Consider the following 13,598-nt stretch of genomic DNA (forward strand, 5'->3'; position numbering starts at 1 on the left):
GACATAAATATAATAAGTAGAATATATGATGGAAGGAAAATATGACATTAATGTGTTATTAGAATTTATAATATATTTTAAAATATTTATTAAGATAATATTTACATATCTATAATTAACTCAAATTATGACTGCACCTCTCTATAATTTTTTTTTATGAATCTAATATTTGATTTTGTAAATAGGGTTGTAATTTAAGTTACTTAAATTCGATTTGATACAAATTCCATTAAAACTCATTATCAAATAAAAACATTTCGAATCTCTAAAATTACAGTGATCATTTACAAATTTATCACTTCGTACTTTATTTTTGTGTATTCAATACTTAATCTCACGAAATAGAATTGGAAAAAAAAAAACATATAAGGCTTAAAAATAAATTGAAATTTGATAATATTTTATGGATACATCAAGTTTGATTTAAATGAATTAGCTGAATTGACTTCCTACGGATAATTTGTATGGATGCCTAATTTTCTTCAAACGTGTGTTTTTTTTTTTCCTCTCATCCTTTTAAGACAGCCATGGATAATTAGGGTCATTGTGTCTAACCATGGTTATTGAGTTAAGCTAGCACTTAATAAAAAAAGAAAATTCACGAAGGCCATATTTCTATTTATTTATTATTTATTTATACAGAGAGTGAAAGGCGTTCACTACTCTCCTCTAGAAGGGCAAATCAAAAGAAAATCAAAATCCAAAATAAAAGGAAAAGAAAAAACAAATAAACCAGCATATATATTTTCATGTTCATATATTTCTCTCTATGTTCAGAGATTCGTCTCCTGCACCTTTGATTTTACTCGAACAATTAGCTGATAAATCCGGGTAGGTGTCGATCGTCCACTTTTAATCGTGAATCACAGAATCCCAAACTTTTTCGTTGATCTTTTGATATTATAATTTGCGTGTTCCCTCATTTCTTCGATTTTTTCTATCTGAGCCGTTTTGATCTATTAATTGATTCGCAATTTTTAAATTATCATTTAGATTGATATGGTCAATGTAGAAATATTGTCTCTGTGAACTGGGTATGTTTTTAATGTTTTGGTTATTGGTTTTTCTTTCTGGGTTCTTATTTTATTTATTGATTTGCGATTTTTGATGCAGAAATTGAACTTTTTCATTCATTAAGTTTGATAGAGAGATAAAAAGGTACATCCTTTTCTCGTCTCCATTTAATGTAGAAATGAATTTTTGTCGTTTAGATGGTTTGTTTTGTGTTTGTCATCAGTAGATGATCGAATGAGCTCGGGTTTGACATTGAATTTTAAGTTTTATGCTCAATTATTTTATTTTGATTCATTAAATTAGTGTTACATTGAGGATTGACAGACATATGATCAATGACTTCGACAATTGAATTGAAACTTATCAAACTTTTGCAGGTGAAAAATGGCATCAATGGTCGCTAAAGCCAATAGTAGTAGCTGTAGCAGTCAAGTGACACCATTGGTATCGGTCCAAGAAAAAGGGAGTAGAAATAAGAGAAAATTCCGAGCTGATCCCCCTTTGAGCGACCCCAGTAAGATTATGCCTTCATCTCAAAATGAATGCTCAGGTTATGAATTCTCTGCTGAGAAATTTGAAGCTACCCCAGTTCATGGCCCATCCAGTGTATGTGACCTGTGTGGTGTTAGCCAAGACCATTCTGATGGATTGAAGCTTGACCTTGGATTGTCTAGTGCCATAGGATCATCTGAGGTTGGAACGAGCCATCCTAGAGAGGAATTAGAATCAAAAGAATCCCATGATGCTGATTGGAGCGATTTTACAGAAACCCAGCTAGAAGAACTTGTGTTAAGCAATTTGGATGCAATCTTTAAGAGTTCCATTAAAAAAATTGTTTCTTGTGGTTATACTGAAGAAGTTGCTACTAGGGCTGTTTTGAGGTCTGGCCTTTGTTATGGTTGTAAAGACACAATGTCGAATATTGTTGATAATACTTTAGCATTTCTTAAGAATGGTCAAGAGATTGATCCTTCAAGGGAGCACTGTTTTGAGGATTTACAGCAGTTGGAGAAATATATATTGGCAGAATTGGTTTGTGTTCTCCGAGAAATTAGGCCTTTCTTCAGCACTGGAGATGCAATGTGGTGCTTATTGATTTGTGACATGAATGTTTCTCATGCTTGTGCAATGGATGGTGATCCCTTGAGTGGTTTTTCTTCTGATGGGGCTTTGACTGGGGCTTCCTCTGTTCCCATCCAACCCCAGATGAAAGCAGAAGCCAAATGTACCGAATTAAGTCTCCCAAATCCAAGTAAATCAGAGCCTTCCGTTTCTTGTTCTCATAATTCTCAATCTGATGCTTCCAGAAATACGACAGGAGTTCCCAACATGACAAAACTGAAGAACCCTGGTGTTCTTAGTGGATTGGTCTCAGAGAAAGATGGATCAATGTCTACCTTTGATTCGTCAGATAAATCTTTCAACATTGCAGGAACATCTCAATCTCCTGTATTGGAAGAAAAGTTTATAGTCAGTAGGAAGGTCCAATCTACTAGTGGCAAGAGAGAGTACATACTTCGGCAGAAGTCACTCCATCTGGAGAAGGGCTACCGAACATATGGGCCTAAGTCAAGATCGGGAAAGTTGAGTGGTTTGGGCGGCTTAATACTGGATAAGAAATTGAAATCTGTCTCAGACTCTGCTGTTAATGCTTCTTTAAGATTGAGCAAGGTAATGGGAGTTGATGTGCCTCAAGATAATGGAAGCCAGAATTTTTCTAGCAATCCTGGATCCTCTTACTCAGCATCTTTTAGTTTAGAAACCTCTAATACAACCTCTTCTTTACCCAAGACCAATATCCCATCTACATTATCTCCCGTGAACACAACACCTACATTACCTGAACTCAACAGTCCACCTGCATTGTCAGCTACTGATACTGAGCTGTCTCTTTCACTGCATGCAAAAAGCAACAACGCTTCAGTCCCCGCTAATTCTAATGCCGAGGCTCCTAGTTGTGGTTATACTGGGATACAATATGATAAATCTCTGGCCCAATGGGTTCCAAGGGATAAAAAAGATGAAATTATAGTGAAGCTGGTTCCCAGGGTGCAGGAACTTGAAAATCAGCTTCAAGAATGGACAGAATGGGCAAATCAGAAAGTGATGCAGGCTGCTCGGAGGCTTAGTAAGGATAAGGCTGAACTTAAGTCACTTAGGCAAGAGAAAGAAGAAGTTGAACGGCTTAAGAAGGAGAAACAAAATCTGGAGGACAGCACCGTGAAGAAGCTCCAAGAGATGGAAAATGCATTATGCAAGGCTGGTGGGCAGGTTGAGAGAGCCAATTCTGCTGTCCGGAGGCTTGAGGTCGAGAATGCTGCACTGAGGCAAGAGATGGAGGCTGCAAAACTGCGAGCAGCTGAGTCAGCTGCAAGCTGTCAGGAAGTATCAAAGAGGGAGAAAAAGACATTGGTGAAGTTTCAGTCGTGGGAGAAGCAGAAAACTCTTTTACAGGAAGAACTTGCAACTGAAAAACGTAAGGTTGCACAGTTACTGCAGGATTTAGAACATGCTAAACAATTACAGGAACAACATGAGGTATGATTCTGAGCAGTTATACCAATTTTGTTCTGCCCCATCTTTCTTCTGAGGTTACATGTGGGATATTTTTGAATAGTAGTCCGTTAGTCGCTTTATTTTTTAAACACAGCATTAACACAGGTAGATTAGGCCAATCATTGGACGAGGTGGGCAGTGAAATAGAGGCCTTGACACTGGAAAAACATATCTATTTGGGTAGAATGATGAACATTGTCCGATTAGATTAATACCTGCTGCATGAGCTGGACTTTAAATCAAACTTCATTATCTCTCTCTTTCTCTCTCTCTCCAAGAGCTATATATTGCATACAGTTATTGTGCCATGGGGACATGCGTAGAATATATATATATATATATCTTGTGCTAAAGTCAAATTGAAATGGTAAGCAAGCACACAGGGAGGCAATCATGTATTCATATGACATTGAATATGCATCTTCTCTTCTGGTAAAGGCAATGACACATCTCATATCCAAACAGTGGCATGTCTTGTTACAAAGGTGATGTAGATGTATATGTATTAATTTCTTAGTATTATCTTCATTAAGACATTCCTTTTCTTTTGGCATGACCTGCTGCATATCTTGATCAAAATTTTTTCATCAGAGTGTCTCTACAGTTGTATTGTTTACTTTATTTGTTATTTTTTACGCTTTCCAAATTCTGCTGGGTGCTTCTAACGTAAAAGCAAAGTTCTATTCTAACATAAAAGCAAATTCTGCCTGGTGTTTATATTCAAATTGGTTTGCACATACACGTCTTCTTGTGTTTAGCATATTCTAATTTGTTTGTGCCATTTATTATCATTTGTTTTCTTAAATGTTTTAGGCATTGTTTTATATTTTTAGCTAGATCGCTTCACCCAATGAGCAAAATTTTGATTGTTCTTAGAAGGTTTGATTTGTAGATTGTCATGGAATTCAACTGAAGTGTTTGTGAAACATATGGCAGATTGTTTTAATAGCTTATATCTCTTTTTATTATCGGTTTCATTCTCAATGAAAATTTTACAAAATGAATATATACAGGCTAGATGGCAACTAGAAGAGAAGGGAAAGGAAGAACTTATTCTGCAAGCCAATTCAATTAGAAAAGAAAGAGAACAGATTGAGGCTTCAACTAAATCTAAGGAGGATATGATCAAATTGAAAGCAGAAACTAATTTGCAGAAATACAAAGATGACATTCAGAGGCTTGAAAAAGAAATCTCTCAATTGAGATTGAAGACCGATTCGTCCAAAATTGCAGCACTACGAAGGGGCATCAATGAAAGCTATGCAAGCAGGGTGACAGACGTCAAACATAATACTGCCCAGAAGGAGTTATTGGCTCATTTCTCAGAAATGGTTGTTGCAAACTTCAATGAGTACACCATGGGAGGAGGGGTGAAACGAGAAAGAGAATGTGTGATGTGCCTTTCAGAAGAGATGTCAGTAGTTTTTCTCCCCTGTGCCCATCAGGTGGTTTGCACAATGTGCAATGAGCTACATGAGAAACAGGGAATGAAGGACTGTCCTTCATGTAGGAGTCCTATACAACGCCGTATTCCTGTAGTTTATGCCCGTCCTTAGCCTACAATAATAATAATAATAATGGAGTTGGACGGGCTTGAGGTTGGTTTTGAGTGCTCTAAATAATTGTTGTGGGACTCATTTGAGTTGAATAATGCATATGAGTTGCTTCATATTTTAACAATTAAGAGAATTTTACAATGCAAGGGTAATGCACTGCTTGCTCACACATTCTTTTGTGTTGTTGTTGTTGTTATTGTTTTCTGTCACTTTATGGCTTCACTTGAGAGAAATTCCTTTTAACAATTGATTTTAGAATCCTCCAATATCTCATAATAGATACTATTATTATATTACAGGCAGTTTAGATTGACGGATAACCTATTTTACATTTTTTCTTTTTGATTGGTATACAAGTTTTATGGATTTCGTTGGGATGGAATGGTGTTGAGCATTGAGTATGGAAATTGCTATGTCGGAAGAGTCTACTTCTTCCTATATGGGAGGTAGTCGGAGGGGAATTGAGGCAACATGGTAATTTAAAAATTCATTTACTTAGAGGAATTTGCTATATATTTATTTCTTCAATTTTTTTTTTTAAATACCGATTGTGATTATATGCTACAATTTTATGTAAAATAATTCCATCAAAGAAGATCACGAAGAGGGGATATTTACAAAAAAAAAAAAAAAAAAAAAAAAAAAAAAAATTATTCTGGGAAAATGAAACATGAGAACGGAGGATCTCCCGACAGTTGTGAGATTGATACATGCACAGAGATAAGAAGGGAGAGAGCAGGATCGCATTTCAAAGTATGTGTCCATTGTTGAGCCACGTGGCACTATTCCTTTGGATTCAAAGTATATTCCGTTGTGAGAATACTGGCCCCACTGTGCCAACCTCTTTTTCGCCACTTCAATCTCTTCATCAGCAGTGTGTGATTTGATTTCCGTGTTTAATATCTATCTTATGCACGATTTGTTGTGCCCCAAAATTTAAATGACTAGAAATTTAATTTTGTATTACATAAATGAAAACAAAAATATCTGATAACCTGAAGTTTCCAGAGATTTTTCTTTTTGGAATGCAAAAGCCCCGGATTCTCCAGGACCAAAAAATGATTATTAATTTTGCGTGCCACGGATAACTTCTCAATTTATCCCTTGCACCAGCGAATTGTCAGCTGTCAGCTGTCAGCACTCCTTCTCAAAAGGTTATGACATGTAATCTCAGTAGACGCCACGTAGTTTGGATGGATTCACTCATTGGTGCGCCACAGTCCAGTGTGGTTTAGCACAATATTTGGAAAAGTAGAAGAAACAAAATTAACAAGTAAGAAAAATAAGAGAAACAATTATGAAGGATTGTAATTTTTCACCTTTTATTTGGATCCAAAGTAAAATAAAATTAGTTACCATTATTTGAAAAGAATCAAATTGTGAAGGAAAGAAAATGATATTATGATAGAGATAGTTACAGGGTTATTTTCGTAATTTTTTATAAATAGTAACATTTTTTTTATTTTCTCTAATTTGAAGAGATTATTTAATAAATCTATAATAGTTTTATCATTAATATTCTTTCCTTAAAAATTTTATACTCGATATTTTTTTTTAAGTATTAAAAGATAAAATTTGAATCTAAATATATAATTTAATTGGTAGAAATGCCAGTTATTTCAGTTGATTCACCTTGATAGGGACAAACCGGTCAGCTAGAGGGTCAAAATTTTGTTAGCTACGCAACAAGCCGCTATAACCGTAATTTATGGTCCACTCATATCTCTCATCTAATGTTTTCAAAAAATTATTAAATACAAAATACAAACAAGAAAAAAAAATTAACCGCCATTTCTTTTTCGAAGCAGCTCTGGCCTCTTACTCTTTGTCCAATAGTATATACTTCGAAAACAGAGAATACATCATCGATCAGGAGAGAAAAAAATATGTCTTCGACAATGAAAGGAATGCTTATCAGAACTGTACCGGATTTCTGTAATAAGCAAAGGTTATTCCACGCCAAGTATGTTGATCGGAGTGATCTTCTTTTTCCGGAAAACCGTTCAATTCTACACTTCAGCCGGAATTCTAATATCGTCTCCCCCAAGAGATATAGTCCGTTATTACGTGGCAGAATCCGAGCACAAGTTCTCAGTCCGGTATCAGACCCGACAGCACCGACTACCAAAAAGGTACGACTAAGTTGGAGAAGTATTCAGTAAGCAAAGATAATGTTAATGATATTATTTCAAAGTAATTAAGCTAATATTTAAGTTTATAGGCAAGGATTTAAAAAAAATCCTTAGAAAATAATAATTTTAGGAATTAATTTCAATTTTTCTTAGTTGTGCTAATTCTGTTATTATATTGGATTTGATTATACATTTTAAATGCTTGCCAAATAGTTTGTAAAGCTTCAACCTTCAAGGTTGTAACTTTTTCTTTTCTTTCATTAATACAGAGAGTATTTACTTTTGGCAAAGGAAAGAGTGAAGGCAACAAGAGCATGAAGTCCTTGGTAAATAGTTTCTGTTTTCAAATTAAGGAATAATGCATTTAAAGATTTCTCATTTTTACACTTATGTTTTTTTCTTTAGTCTACTTCCATCAATGCAAATACAGTGTCAAGGAACATGCATTATCCAAGCATCATCTATACCTAACAGAATATGGTTGGAATGAATTTGCATTTGATTTTACTGTCCGATTAATTTGAATGCAATAACATTCTTGAGTCTTGTATATATCTTGAAATATTACATAGATAAGCAATTCCAAACTGCAAGTTCATTCGCTTACATGGAGTTATGCTTGTGCTTATTATAGTTGGGAGGGAAGGGAGCAAACCTGGCAGAGATGGCAAGCATTGGGTTATCAGTGCCTCCTGGCCTCACCATATCAACCGAAGCATGCCAAGAATATCAGCAGTGTGGGAAAAAGTTACCAGAAGGTTTGTGGGAGGAGATAATGGAAGGCTTGAAAATTGTAGAGGACAACATGGGAGCTACCCTTGGCGATCCTTCTAAACCTCTCCTCCTCTCTGTTCGCTCTGGTGCAGCGGTAAGAGTTTGGAAAGATTTAGCCATAAGACTCCTGAAACCATAGTCAAGTACAGTGATTTAATGACTATTTAACTTTCAGATTGTTTAGACAACTTCATGTACTTACTATGATTTCGTCTGTTTTTAAGATTTCAATGCCTGGCATGATGGACACTGTCCTTAATCTTGGACTAAATGATGAAGTGGTTGCTGGTTTGAGTGCAAAAAGTGGAGAGCGTTTTGCTTATGACTCCTACAGACGTTTTCTAGACATGTTTGGAGATGTTGTAAGTGGCCCTTGTTGAATGTTGGTGTATCTGCACTTTTTAGCTTCTCTATGTTACTGTGATCCACTTCCGCATAATTCTTCATCAAATCCAGGTCAAGAAAAGATGAAAAATATTGCATAGACAATCTATTGTTATTTTCGTGTCAATTTTATCACTGTTTCTGAATTTGAAGAAACATTCTTTTGCTTCTTTGAAGGTGATGGGAATTTCACACTCATCGTTTGAGGAGAAGTTGGAACAAATGAAGGATGCAAAAGGGATCAAACTTGATACTGATCTAACAGCCGCCGATCTCAAAGCACTGGTGGAGCAATATAAGAAAGTTTATGTTAAAGTTACTGGTGAAGAGTTTCCTTCAGGTAAGTACACCAAAAATAACGTTAATATTTTCATTTTAAAATAGATGCAGCAAATTTTAAGCTGTTGCTAGTCAATCTGGAACCTTTGCAGATCCAAAAAAGCAACTGCAGTTAGCCATTAAAGCAGTTTTTGATTCTTGGGACAGCCCAAGGGCCATTAAATATCGGAGCATCAATCAAATTACTGGCTTGAAAGGAACGGCAGTAAATATTCAATGCATGGTATTTGGTAATATGGGAAATACTTCAGGAACAGGTGTTCTGTTCACTAGAAATCCAAGCACTGGTGAAAAGAAGCTCTATGGGGAATTTCTAATTAATGCTCAGGTTATACGCATTAGTCCCAGTCCTTCTAAATCTACATGCAATATGGTTGATAAATATAGAAACTTTTGTACTGTATTGACAATTTAGCTGATGGGTAGTTCTGAATAGGGAGAGGATGTAGTTGCTGGAATTAGAACACCTGAAGACTTGGATACAATGAAAAATTGTATGCCTGAAGCTTACATGGAGCTTGTGGAGAATTGTGAAATTCTAGAGCGTCACTATAAAGATATGATGGTAAAAATTCTCATTCCTATCTCAAGATGATCTGATCAATTAGTCATGATTTTATTAATATATAAATATTTTGGTCAAACATTATTCACGTCTCTATAGAGCACAAAAAATATAAGCTAGGTCATCTCTGATATATACAGGATATTGAGTTCACAGTTCAAGATAATAGGTTGTGGATGTTGCAATGCCGATCAGGAAAACGGACTGGTAAAGGTGCAGTGAAGATAGCAGTTGACATGGTTAATGAAGGACTTGTTGATAAGCGCAATGTAATCAAGATGGTGGAGCCACAGCATCTCGATCAACTTCTTCATCCCCAGGTACATATTTATTTGTTATAACATCCGATTTCTGATGGCCTTAGCAAGTAGGAGTTGAACTTGTGTGATCGAACCTTTGTTTGGCTAGTTTGAGGATCCATCTGCTTACAAAGACAAAGTGATCGCCACGGGCTTGCCTGCATCTCCGGGGGCGGCAGTGGGGCAGGTTGTGTTTAGTGCGGATGATGCAGAAGCATGGCATGCACAGGGGAAAAGTGTCATTTTGGTATGTTCAGTCTCCTTGAAGTCTTAGTATGGTTTAGGCTGACAACAGATGTAGTCCCCTGCAATGTCAGGCAAAAGACCAGCATATTTTGATTGCTTATTTATGCAAATGCTAAAATGAATGGACAAGGAAAATCACTGTTCTGCATGGTTGAAGGTAAGGACAGAAACGAGTCCAGAGGACGTTGGAGGTATGCATGCAGCTGCTGGGATATTGACAGCTAGAGGTGGGATGACATCCCATGCTGCTGTTGTAGCACGCGGTTGGGGAAAATGTTGTGTTTCTGGCTGCTCTGATATTCGTGTTAATGATTATGAGAAGGTGGATTCTTTTGTTCTTCATTCCCACATATAATAATCAGTTCAGTGAAGTGACTATTCTATGAGATTTAACTTAGTTGGTTTGATAATGCAGGTTGTTGTAGTTGGCGATATGGTCATTAATGAAGGAGAATGGATATCACTCAATGGGTCTACAGGAGAAGTGATACGGGGCAAACAGCCACTATCTCCTCCAGCTCTAAGTGGTGATTTAGAGACATTTATGTCTTGGGCTGATGATGTGAGACGCATCAAGGTACTATATTGCCCTCCAAATCTGGGAGTTTGCTTTCTAGTAATATTTGTTAATTTGAAATGTCTTCTGATTTGGCCATGTGATGCTGCAACAGGTTATGGCAAATGCTGATACTCCTGATGATGCCCTAACAGCTCGAAATAATGGTGCACAAGGGATAGGACTTTGTAGGACAGAGCACATGGTAATTATTGTTTCATTCATCATCACCATCGTGACCAACCCAGCATAACAGGAAAATTAAAACAAAGGAAATTTCACATCTTTTGCATATATATATAAATGAACCTGTACAAATTATAGTTATTGCTGGTCTTGCCAAATTCTCAGGGTTAATCAGTAGTCCCATGGAATTAAATTGTATATTGTGCTCTGACGGAATTTTAAATGAGTCAAAATAACCCTGCCAAAATATATTTTATGCCTCTTTTTTAAATTGGAACATTTCATAACTTCAATGTTCTTTAGTTTTTCTTATGGATGTCGATTTTCTTTTATTGCGATACAGTCAGCTTAAAGTTTGTTTGTTATTTTTTCAATTCTCTGTGGTGGGATGTTTCAGTTCTTTGCTTCAGATGAGAGGATAAAGGCTGTGAGAAAGATGATAATGGCAGTTACAACAGAGCAGAGGAAGGCAGCACTGGACCTGCTACTACCTTATCAAAGATCAGATTTCGAGGGAATTTTTCGAGCAATGGATGGTACTTTCTACAACTGTATTAGATCTCATTGTCTTCTTTCTGGACCAATAACTTGGACATAGGATCACAGGTGTTTTATTGCTTGGTGTGCATTTCATCATAAATTCCACCTTCTGAGCTGTAGCTCAAGGTGCAAATGGGTGGGTAGAGCTTAGACATAGGATCAATAACTTTGGACATAAGATCACAGGTGTTTTATTGCTTGGTGTGCATTTCATCATAAATTCTACCTTCCGAGCTGTAGCTCAAGGTGCAAATGGGTGGGTAGAGCTTAGGTTTGTATCCCACTAGAGAAAAAGTAAAGCATTTGCTCACATCTTTTGGTTTATTAGTTACATGTTTAAAGATTAGTCTCTGGCGTCTCTGGCATCTCAGGCCTTCCAGTAACAATACGACTGTTGGACCCTCCACTTCATGAATTTCTGCCAGAAGGTGACCTTGAGCAAATTGTAGGTGAACTAACTAGTGAGACTGGCATGACTGAAGATGAAGTTTTCTCAAGAATCGAGAAATTATCAGAAGTAAATCCTATGCTTGGTTTCCGAGGCTGCAGGTTTGAGAGTTTTTCCTATGAGCTTTTCAATCTAACGTTATTCAAATATATATATTTCATGAAGTAAGCTCAGTAAGTTGAAATCTTTGTATGAAAATTGATTGTACCGGGTTCCCTATAGAACACAGCTACTGAGTGCTTATTCCATAGTGCGCCCTCAAGCATCACAAGTGAGAATGAATGTGTCTCCATCTCAAGTTCTTTGCTATGCTTCAGAATATGGATTGATCCTCCATAACTTTTGTCTGCAACCTATATCTCAATCTTCTGACTCATGCACATATATACTTATTTGATTGTTACTAAGTGGAATTTTATTTTTGATGCCACAGGCTAGGGATATCATACCCAGAACTCACAGAAATGCAAGCACGTGCAATCTTTCAGGCTGCTGTCACAATGAGCAACCAGGGTGTTACCGTTCTTCCTGAGATAATGGTTCCCCTTGTTGGAACGCCTCAGGCATGTCTTTGTTATTTCTTCTCCCCTGTTCCCCTTTTTTCTGTCTTTTAATCTTTTATTCTGAATAACAATTTGTGCAAACTGTGATAAAATATGTTTATCTGCTTTCCCTAACATTTGACATTTCTCATCAGGAATTAGGACATCAAGTGACTTTAATTCGTAGTGTTGCAAATAAAGTGTTCTCTGAGATGGGCGTCACTTTAAGCTTTAAGGTGGGAACCATGATTGAGATTCCTAGAGCTGCTCTGGTTGCAGATGAGGTATGTTGACTGAAATGTTCCTGTAATTGATCTTACAGGAGCCACAAGGCAGACCGACGAGAAGAAGCAGATCTTTGCTTCCAGCTCTTGGTCTGGAATCAACTTCCAATGTTTATCAGACTGTTTCCTAAGAAATAACTTGAAACTAGGATGAAGATACTCTGTTTTGATTCTTTTGTCTTATTTCTATTCCATTTGATAATCACAGATTGCAAAAGTAGCGGAGTTCTTTTCCTTTGGGACCAATGATCTCACACAAATGACATTTGGGTATAGCAGAGATGATGTCGGGAAGTTTCTTCCAATATATATATCCAAAGGCATCTTGCAAAGTGATCCCTTTGAGGTTAGTTGTGTTATTTGCTTGTTACTACTATAATTCAAGAAAAAATTTTAGTTTGAAAATTAACAGAAATAGTTGAAGCTGTTTGCTTGATAATAACTATCAAATTGTTTTGTTGATAGGTACTTGATCAGAAAGGTGTTGGCCAACTCATCAAGCTTGCGACAGAAAAGGGCCGAGCAGCTAGGCCTAGCTTGAAGGTCGGAATATGTGGAGAGCATGGTGGGGAGCCTTCGTCGGTTGCATTCTTTGCAGAGGCTGGACTGGATTATGTTTCATGTTCTCCATTCAGGTTTGGAATTTGTGTTTTTTTTTTTTTTTTTTTTTTAATTAACTTTTTAAAGCTGTTTTACAATGCTATAACTGTAAGGATTGGATTTTTTTTTTTAAAAAAAATTTACATTTACTTAACAGGGTTCCTATTGCAAGGCTAGCAGCAGCACAGGCTGCTGTCTGACAGAAAGTTCAGGAGCAGCAGCTGCATCAACATGTCACCCTCAGTTTTATGAGTTGTAAATTAGAAAAATTATTTGGCAAATATATATAACAAACCCACAGACATAGTTCTATCAAAATATAAAAAAATAAATAAAAGGTTGCACTGAACAACATTATATATAAAGTTGTAAATAAATTATAAAAGGGAAAGGAGATAAAGGCTTTCCATTGTAGATAGACAAAGCTGCTATTTAATATTTGTACAATAATAATTTACATGTAATGTGACTGATGTCCAAGAAATACATGTAATGTAAAAAGGTTTATTCATTTTGTTCATATTGCTGATATAAGAGACCGGTCGTAGGCATCCTTGGATATAAAGAAAGATGAACT

The 13,598-nt window shown here is 36.3% G+C and overlaps 2 protein-coding genes across 3 annotated transcripts; both read left to right on the forward strand.

Annotated features, from left to right (window-relative positions):
- Positions 1 to 629: 629 nt before the first annotated feature.
- On the forward strand, positions 630 to 5,295 carry LOC105631870 (putative E3 ubiquitin-protein ligase RF298). Of its 2 annotated transcripts, XM_012214071.4 has the most exons (4): positions 631 to 831; positions 1,114 to 1,158; positions 1,392 to 3,552; positions 4,584 to 5,295. In XM_012214071.4, exons 3-4 carry the CDS (start codon positions 1,399 to 1,401, stop codon positions 5,124 to 5,126), a joined length of 2,697 nt encoding a protein of 898 aa, XP_012069461.1. In that variant the 5' UTR covers positions 631 to 831; positions 1,114 to 1,158; positions 1,392 to 1,398; the 3' UTR covers positions 5,127 to 5,295. The 2 variants fall into 2 exon arrangements, with proteins under 2 accessions (XP_012069462.1, XP_012069461.1); XM_012214072.4 differs by lacking the exon at positions 1,114 to 1,158 and having other exon boundaries at positions 630 to 831.
- Positions 5,296 to 6,904: 1,609 nt separating this feature from the next.
- Positions 6,905 to 13,541, forward strand: PPDK (pyruvate orthophosphate dikinase). Its single transcript, XM_012214070.4, has 19 exons — positions 6,905 to 7,258; positions 7,528 to 7,584; positions 7,893 to 8,126; positions 8,257 to 8,394; positions 8,594 to 8,756; positions 8,848 to 9,083; positions 9,192 to 9,320; positions 9,461 to 9,640; positions 9,729 to 9,866; positions 10,023 to 10,187; positions 10,281 to 10,442; positions 10,537 to 10,626; positions 11,005 to 11,143; positions 11,519 to 11,696; positions 12,029 to 12,158; positions 12,293 to 12,421; positions 12,630 to 12,767; positions 12,887 to 13,056; positions 13,179 to 13,541. Exons 1-19 carry the CDS (start codon positions 7,013 to 7,015, stop codon positions 13,219 to 13,221), a joined length of 2,865 nt encoding a protein of 954 aa, XP_012069460.1. The 5' UTR covers positions 6,905 to 7,012; the 3' UTR covers positions 13,222 to 13,541.
- Positions 13,542 to 13,598: the final 57 nt, after the last annotated feature.

This window comes from Jatropha curcas, chromosome 7 (genome assembly GCF_041381405.1).
Source record: "Jatropha curcas cultivar XTBG-Jc1 chromosome 7, XTBG_Jcur_1.0, whole genome shotgun sequence".
Classification (NCBI taxonomy): domain Eukaryota; kingdom Viridiplantae; phylum Streptophyta; class Magnoliopsida; order Malpighiales; family Euphorbiaceae; genus Jatropha; species Jatropha curcas.